Source organism: Seriola lalandi, unplaced genomic scaffold (assembly GCF_002814215.2).
Source record: "Seriola lalandi dorsalis isolate HSWRI2012SDOR001 ecotype SW California unplaced genomic scaffold, Sedor1 jcf7180002054667, whole genome shotgun sequence".
In the NCBI taxonomy this organism is placed as follows: domain Eukaryota; kingdom Metazoa; phylum Chordata; class Actinopteri; order Carangiformes; family Carangidae; genus Seriola; species Seriola lalandi.
The window spans coordinates 19,141-27,990 of NW_019525220.1; the positions used below are offsets into that span (position 1 = coordinate 19,141).

The window sequence follows — 8,850 nt, forward strand, 5'->3', positions numbered from 1 at the left end:
AGCATGCCCCCACTGCTGAAAAAAATCCTAGAGGAAACACTGTACAGGTTAGTTCCAGCTCTGTAATTGTAACATAGAAAACATCAGTGGTTTGAAGCTGCTGTAACGTTCATGTTACTAAATCATAAGATGATTTAACATCTAGAGTCAGTTCAGTGGAAACATCTGGAAACATCCTCTTTAAGATTGTCTCTCTGATCAATGAATCTGGAGATGATTGTATGGATTGATCGTTTTGTTGTTTGAGCCTCAGATATCCAGAATCAACAATGTTCAGCTTTCTGTGATGAAAGGTCAAGACAGGTGTCACAGCTGAACCCGAGACCACAAATATTATAATAATGAGGAAACACAGAGGCGTCAGTGCAGCGGGAGACGGAGTCAGAACATCTGTTCAATAAGTGAAGGAGACGAAGCTGCTGATCGCTTTCTATCAATCTGCTGATCAATCATTGGAAACCGTTTGGTGAGAAACACTGAATACGATCTGGAGTCTCTACATCACATGTGGTGAACCTCAGTAAACACAGACGACCAATCGAGATCAGCACCACACTGTGACATCACACCCTCGGTCCACAGATCAACCGGTCACAAACTGTCAACCTGTCTGAATCAGAGACAAAGACCTGGACCTGAACCGGTCCGGGTCTCCAAACACAGACGTCTCATTTACCGTCATGAACGACAGAAAACATCAGCTGGAAACAGCTCGTTCCACACTTTCACTTTAATAGTCTTTGATTAGTTTTCTGTTGATTGAATAATCACTTATTGGTCTAGTAAAGGTTTATCTATAATGAATGAACTACAAAAGTTTTAAAACCAAACTATATTATGTTCTTATTAACAGTCTGATGATTTACAAATGAACTGGTTCTCTCTGCCAACGAGGTCATGTGTTCCCGTGTCTGATTGATTGATTGTTTGTCTGTGTCTTTACACAGAAACTACTGACTTGCCCCGGCACTGAACCTGGAGGAGGGATGGACCACGACCATCGTCCAGAGAAGAACTCATTATGATTTGGGGCAGATCTGAATCATTAACTATGAATATGAAGTCGGGTGCATGTTGTGGTCTGGGTGGAGGTCTCTGATTTATTCTCTGACTGTTATCAGTCATCAGTGTCGTGTTACATTTCCTCCTATTTCTTTTCTCTCAGATTTTTACCGGAACTTCATTTTGTAGAAAATACTTTGTTGTGTTTGTCCTCAGTAGCTGTGTCGAGACCACACGTGCAAATTAACAGCTGCGCTAACGCCGTCACATTTACACTGATGTTAACATCAGTAGAATCATGAGAAACATCACTACAGCGGGACACACAAATATTAAATGTGTTCAATTAGACAAAGTGGAAGGAGATCAGGTGAAGCAGTAAGTTAGTTAGACTAGTTGGTGTTAGTTAGTGTGTGAGAGGAGTTCAGAGAGGAGGTGCTCTCAGAGGAGACGAGTCTTCAACACATTCTTTTTCTAAGATTCTGTAAAAATGACAGAATGATTTCAGGAGTGTGAAAGAATATTATAAAGCCTCATAAACCAGGTAGAAAAATACCATGATTCTGGGATTTCACTCACTAAGAGGAAGTGAATGAACACACTTTTTATTTCTGTGTACTGTCCGTTTCAACATGTTATTATGTGCATCTGTAAATGAACTCGTGTGAGGTGGGGGGAGCTCTGAATGTGGAGGGATGGAACACATGGACACTATATTTATGTTTATTCTACAAGGACCGATTCTTCATGTGGCAGGTTTCCTGGACATTCCTGTTCTCTCTTTGTTGGTTTGTTTGTTTGTGTGGTTGATATATCCGTTGCTTGTTTTTCTTTTCTCCTGTTTCATGCTGGTTGGAGACTGTTGTGTTTTCATATTGTGGAATTACGAAAAGTAATAAAACTGAAATCATAAAAACAATTCTCTAAAAATAACAAATCTCCGCTGTTTCCGGTGTCTGTTTTACATTTGATGTTTTTCTTTGCCGACAGTGAACAAGACATCTGAAGGTGTCACCCTGTGGAAACTTATGAGGGCCATTTTATAAGTGACTGTCTGATGATTTATAGACAACGCAAATTATTGATTAATGAAGACAACAATCCACAGTTGAATGACAATAAAGACCCATCCATTCAAAAAACAATGTGGCTCAAAAAAGGTTTCTCCTTTCTACACAACTTCAATTTACACTGTCAGATTTAGACTTCATCCATTCACAATGTTTCAGTCAAAATCTCCACAGAAACCACAGGTGAGCAACACCTGCACCTGAATCATTCACAACAGTCACAACAACACACACACATATATACACACACAGGTCCGTGTAATAACCAGTGTCAGTGATTATTCTCTCAGGCTGGTTATTTCACCCCGAGTCTGTGTGTAAATTAAGCTGAACTCTGTATGAAAGGGGAGTTTAATGTTGGGATGAAGCCACACCAAAACAAACATTTATATCCGTTAAAACAGACAAACACACTGACTTAACCAACTTCTTCATGTTGACTGACTCTGTTCAGACTCACAGTTTGTTCTCTGGCCGACACGACTCCAACCTGAAGCTCAGTTCTTACAGAATCGTTAACAACCAGTTAAAAAGTTAAATCAGGAGATGTTAGTTAGCCGAGCAGCTACATTAGCTCGTCCCGGATACAGCTAACAAGCCGACGACCTGGAAAAAGCAGCTCCGAGTTTTAACAATTTTAATCAGACTGGCGCGAAGTTAAATACGCAAACACTTTATCATCACACGATACAACGACCCAGGTGCCAGAAGAAGAAATAAAACCGGGGTGTGTGGCCTACCTTCCTTTATCCCGTCGCTCTCCGGCTGTGCCATCACAGGCGTGCTAACAGGCTAACAGGAGCTAGGCTAGCAAGTTAGCTAGCTCGGCCAAAAAGCGAAAATGTGGCCGCTGCAAATAATGATCTTTCCGCCTCTAACATCGGTGTTTGACGGTGAATTTGATTAACAGCGTCCACTGAGTTCAACAGGCAACATTCATTTTATCAGAAGGAGGCGGAGGAGACGGGGTTTCTAAGGCATTGGTCCAATGTTTTATTAGCTGCCTGACGCCGAACTGCTACTGCGTAACTAGCTAGCTGCTAGCTAGCCACATACACAGGCTGATCAGCAGAGCACCGATCACAACTAATCGAACGTAACACAAACCTCCATTCACTAAAATCACGGTCTTTATGATGTAATCATATGGGAAAATTATAATAAGTATAATAATGAACATATTCTTAGTACGAATCTTATTCGTGCAGTTAAATCTAATTGAAAATAATATAGTTTACACCAGCAGGAGGCCGCTCTTACATCGACTACACACCCTGGAAATAATCTCTGTTATTAGTCTGGATCAATTTTTTATTTTAATGAAGTGAAATTGTTTTTTGTTTGTTTGTTGTTTTATTAACGAACAATTATGTAATTTTCACTTATTGTGAATGTAAGGAAAAATTATTCAATATTGTTAACCTCCTGATTTTACTAGAAAAATGTAATATTCATAAGGTGAAATTTCATCAATCAAGGCTCTCATTTAAATGATTTCTAACTGATCTTGAACATTACTTTGAGTCTTAAATTTGTACAAACAAGAAACAAGAAGTTAATATATATTCTGAAATGTCTGAAGTCTGTCACTTCAATTATATATTTGTCCTTGTTTTGTTAAATTTGTGTATTTGTTATTATTATTTGTTGTTTTATACAGTTTTCTTATTGTGCTTTTTACTTCTATTTTTATGATTCTTTATTTCTGTGAAGCACATTGAATGACCATCATGTACCATGATGTGCTATACAAATAACTGATTATTTTTCATCTTCTTTGTTGAATCTTTATGTTTCTTTTAATTAAGAACTGATATGTCTGATTGTTTGTAAATGTTCCAATGTGAATAAAGGGAAGAACAAAGAGGAGCTTCACTGAAACCATCAGGGACTAAAACACGGGGAGACAGAGATGAACGTGTAGCCTCCCTGGATCATTCAGGTCACACTGCTCATCACATTAACTTCAATACTGTGACTTCCAGTGGTGGGAGGAGTTCCCGTATGTTTGTCTGAAATAAATGTGAAACAGGCCTGAGATGGACGTTCCTCTTGAAAAGTCACATGACCAATCGATGGACCACAAACTGTAAACATCTGTTTAAATCCTGTTCATGAGTCTTTCCATGTTGCTGAACAAACTCAAATAAACTTTCTCCGACAGGTTTGTTTCCTGCCGTGTCATCAGTCAGGTGCCTGCTGGAGATGTTGGTTTTGTTTATGTGAATATTGGTTTTGCTCATTTTTATTTTTGATTGTATTATAACTACAGTGAGGACATACGTCCTTGTGTTCCACAGTTTATTTACTTCTATTACAGATGTGTATGAATTTAGATACAGCTGCTACAATCAGATCAATGAGGAGATCAAAGGAGACAACAGAGACTTTATTATATTATGATCTGACAGAACATCTGTCACCTACACAGGTGCGCACAGGTACGTTACATCACTGATGTGTCACCAGTTTAACCAAAAGGTCATACATGAGGCTAACACAAAGCTACTGACAACACACTGAGGCAGGAAACACAACACAGATGGTTGTTGCTGCTGTGCACACACACACACACACACACACACACACACACACACACACACACACACACAGCAGGACACCTCCTCAGAAGTTCTCCTTGTAGAAGTGGAAGCCGAAGTGTTCACACTGAGCTTTGATGACTTTAGCTAGAGCTGGAGCGCCGCAGTAAAACACATGGACCTTCCCCTTGTTCTCCTCTGACACCTTCTGAAACACCTGACACACACACACACACACACACACACACACACACACACACACACACACACACGTTCAATACGTTTACTGTTAAAACTGTAAAACAAAGAGTGACTGAGTGACAGAGTGTGACAGTTCCTCACCTTCCCCCACTCCGGTCTTCCAGGTTGGGTCCTGGTCCTCAGTCCAGTGATGGAGTCTCTCTTCTCCTTCTTGGCGAGGAGGTCCAGCGCCATCTGCAGGCCGATGGCCTTCATGTCGTTCTTACTGAGCGCTGACGTCATGTACATGTGCATCTCCAGGAAGCGGCCTGGAGGGACACGGGGACGGTTCTGTGAAGGTTCCTGTCTGATCCTGGGGGTCTGACCCCCCAGGACCCCCCCCCCCGGCCCCCCCCCCCCCCCCATGTCTCTCACTCACCTTCAGGCTCCTCGTCGGCCTGGTCCATCTCCAGTTTGGTCAGTAAACTAACGAACCACTCAAACGACTTCTGGTCTCTGTTGATCCAGATGAAGTCCACCTGCAGGGTCCACACAGACTCAGGTGCACATCTGTTCACCCCTTCACTGTTTCACCCTATTATGACGTGTCACATGACATCATGACATCACTGACGTGTTCTTACTTTGCGTAGCTTCATGTCGCTGTCTTTCATGTTCTCACACCAGGAGTAGCTGCAGTTGGGACAGTTCTGCTTCCTGCGCCGGTATCTGTGTCAGAGGATCATCTATCAGAGCTAGATCTGACCTCTGACCTCTGACCTCATGCAGCCCAGGCCACGCCCCCTTACTTACCGGTACATGATGCTCTGCAGGATGGAAGCGAAGGGTGTGATCCCGATCCCGGCCCCAATCAGGACGGCATGTTCAGAAGCAAAGATCTGTCTGGTGGGGGTCCCATACGGTCCGTCTACATAACACTGACACGCAACAGACACACAGAGTCACAGCTGGTTCACATCTGGAAGAGGATTTCCTCAGTGTCATGTAAACCTGAAACCTGGTCTGTGTCACCAGGGACGGGGATTAAAGGGATCTGGTTCTTTAAAGCTCCTCCAGTGTAAAGGTCTGTGTCCATGTGTAGTGTGATTATAGATTATAGATCAGCTCTAGCTTCTATATTAATACTGTGAAAGTATCAAAGCCTCAGTCCACAGAGAAATGCACACAGCCTGTATTCAGAAACTGAGCCTTAAAACCAGCCGTCAGGACTTCTGGAACTTTGTGATGTCACAACGAAGCATTTTTAGTTTTAGTCTTTAGTTTTTATCTTTAGTCGTTAAATAAAACAGAAGATGTTCTCACCTTGATGTTACAGAACCGGTGGTTCTCTCCAAGCTTGGCAGGGATCTGCAGCGTGAACAGAGAACAGTGGGTCACAGACCAGAACCAGAACCTGAACCAGAACCAGAACCAGAACCAGAACCAGAACCACAGCTGACGTCTGAAGGCCACACAGCTTTACCTCCCTGAGAGGAGGGGCCTCTCCTCTCTCTGCCGGCCCGAGCTCGTCTGGAGGATGCTCCACCGGCTCCTGAGATCCACAGACCGACCCCGGGGCCACGCTGGACTGGGAGCCGTTCTGTCGGAACATGGTCAGCTCGATGGCGTCGTCCTCATTAGAGGCTACGGCTCGGTTACAGTCCGTGGAGCTGAACAGCTCCTCCTGCAAACAACCAGCATCCATACACCAGCTGACAGTGAGTGTGTGTGTGTGTGAGTGTGTGTGAGTGTGTATAGGTGTGTGTGTGTGTGTGTGTGTGTGTGTGTGTGTGTGTGTGTGTGTGAGTGTGTGTGAGTGTGTGTGTGTGTGTGGACCTGGGCCTTCAGCAGCTGTCTGCGGTTCCTCAGGCTGGTGGCCAGTCTCTTGGGGCTGACGGTCGGACTCTCTGGTTGTCTGAAGTACTCGTACAGTCGGTTGGTCCACTGACCCATGGAGCGGATGTGCAGCCACAGAGTGTCTGCAGGTCAAAGGTCACAGCAGCAGTCAGGGTGTGGCACCACACTAGGTTAAATCAGATGACGTTGTTGCTGTCAGCTGTTTGACTCTGTGTCATGTCGAGAATCAGTCACTGTGGTCCAGTTTCAACATGTGGATCCTGCTAGTCTCATTTAAAGGTTCAACTCTGTCACTGATCATGGAAACATGGAGACACTGCAGGAACAGACTGAGGTCACACTCAGGATTACATCCAGTGTATATACTATATACTGTATATATACTGTATATATGCTGAGTATACTATATACAGTATATATACTATATACTGTATATATACTGTGTATACTATATACAGTATATATAGAAAATGTGTTCTGTCACACAGTCACAAATAGATCCTGTGTCATGGCTCAGCAGATCACTGCATATTTCAGCAGAAATCTTTCAAATGTAGATATGAGTACTAGTATTACTCTTTTAATAAAACACGTTAGCCACTCAGAAATTCAAGATTGCCGCCATTTCCAAGATGGATGACATTTCTGCCAAGGAAATATAATTTTTCTGCAGTAAATCCTCCCTCTGTCCTCACTGTGACTGACTCGCTCTCAGGTGAAGACACAGGTGAGTCGTACCTGACTGCTCCGGAGCGCTGCTGATGGTGAACGGGTGCCACTCGTACTTGGCGATCACTGGGATGTTGATGTAGACGTAATCTCCAGGTTTGAAGTGGAAGAACTGAGGACGCTTGATCACCAGGTGAGTCACCTGAGCACAGACAAACACAACCACTGAGACATCATCACACAGTCATCCACAGCAGGAGCCAATCACACGCTGACCAGCTGTGTGTACCTGAGGGGAGAAGACTCCTCACATTAGGTGTTTTAGTTTGAATAAATTAATTCAGCTAAATTCAAATATTTATTGATGTATTTCTGATGGAAACATGTAAAAGTAAATCTCAGTGAAGTGATCAATCGTCTGTGACTCGACCAGTGATGCTGGTGATGCTGCAGGTTCAGGTTCAGGTTCAGGTCTGATCTGGTTCCAGTCACCTTGGACGGCAGCAGGTTCACCTCCACGATGTAAAGACCTCCCATACGAGACACTGCGATTCCCACGATCTTCTCCAGCAGGAAGACCAGACCCGGGACCACGAACCACTTCCAGAAGTTTGCACAGTGGACCATGAGCAGAGACCACAACCACACATAGGACAGGTGAGACCAGTAGAACACCTGCAGGACAACCAGCAGTCAGAGATTTTGATCATGTGACCACCTTCACTTCCTGTGGTCAGTGAGGATTCAGTGTTACAGGATCTGGATCAGGGTCATCACTGCAGTAACTGAACTCAGACACCAGGTGGAGCCATTTACACATCACACACACACACACACAGCAAAAGGCTGGAAGAGCAGGTTACCATGGAGACGACGCATGTTTTATGTGCAGAAAAGAAGAAAACTGGAGCATTTACACATTCTGGAAAAGAGTATGAGGATCTATAGAGAAAAATACATTTTAAATGATAAATTATAATATTGAAGCACATAATGTTCAGGTTCTGTTATCAACACATGAGAAACCAACTTCATTTTCTCTTGTAGAAGTTTGTGGAAGAACCTGAGAAAACACCTGAAGAAGAAAAACACACTTGTATCGAACTACAAATGAATCCTGGTGTCTTCAGTTTCTGACCTGATTTTATTTTAAATGACTTTATTATTATATTTTTATTTATTCAAAATGGTTTTTATTGTTGTTTTTATTGTTGTTTAATTTTAATGTTTTATTGTTAATGTATTTCCAGCCTGTAAAGCTAACTGATTATTAGAAACACATGTATCAATCAGATCTACCTCCACCTGATCCACCTCCACCTGATCCACCTGATTCACCTCCACCTGATCCACCTGATCCACCTCCACCTGATCCACCTGATTCACCCCCACCTGATCCACCTCCACCTGATCCACCTGATTCACCCCCACCTGATCCACCTCCACCTGATCCACCTGATCCCCCTGATCCACCTCCACCTGATCCACCTGATCCACCTCCACCTGATCCACCTGATTCACCTCCACCTGAT

General features: G+C 43.3%; 2 protein-coding genes across 3 annotated transcripts in view; both read right to left on the bottom strand.

The window, feature by feature from the left end:
* The window catches only part of ambra1b (autophagy/beclin-1 regulator 1b), a 20,581-nt gene extending 17,468 nt beyond the window's left edge, over window positions 1–3,113 (bottom strand). For both annotated transcript variants that reach the window (XM_087177961.1, XM_023421236.2), the window contains exon 1: window positions 2,813–3,113. The gene's annotated coding sequence lies outside the window, so the exon portion shown is untranslated. The remainder of the gene's footprint in view (window positions 1–2,812) is intronic.
* A 1,327-nt stretch (window positions 3,114–4,440) lies between these two features.
* The window catches only part of nox5 (NADPH oxidase, EF-hand calcium binding domain 5), a 9,457-nt gene continuing 5,047 nt past the window's right edge, over window positions 4,441–8,850 (bottom strand). Inside the window, exons 5-15 of the mRNA XM_023421234.2 lie at window positions 8,618–8,845; window positions 7,811–7,993; window positions 7,388–7,520; window positions 6,629–6,771; window positions 6,276–6,476; window positions 6,116–6,160; window positions 5,606–5,730; window positions 5,437–5,521; window positions 5,232–5,331; window positions 4,955–5,121; window positions 4,441–4,829 (exon numbers count right to left, since the gene is read on the bottom strand). Coding sequence (XP_023277002.1) covers window positions 4,698–4,829; window positions 4,955–5,121; window positions 5,232–5,331; window positions 5,437–5,521; window positions 5,606–5,730; window positions 6,116–6,160; window positions 6,276–6,476; window positions 6,629–6,771; window positions 7,388–7,520; window positions 7,811–7,993; window positions 8,618–8,845 — 1,542 coding nt within the window. The 3' untranslated portion in view covers window positions 4,441–4,697. The remainder of the gene's footprint in view (window positions 4,830–4,954; window positions 5,122–5,231; window positions 5,332–5,436; window positions 5,522–5,605; window positions 5,731–6,115; window positions 6,161–6,275; window positions 6,477–6,628; window positions 6,772–7,387; window positions 7,521–7,810; window positions 7,994–8,617; window positions 8,846–8,850) is intronic.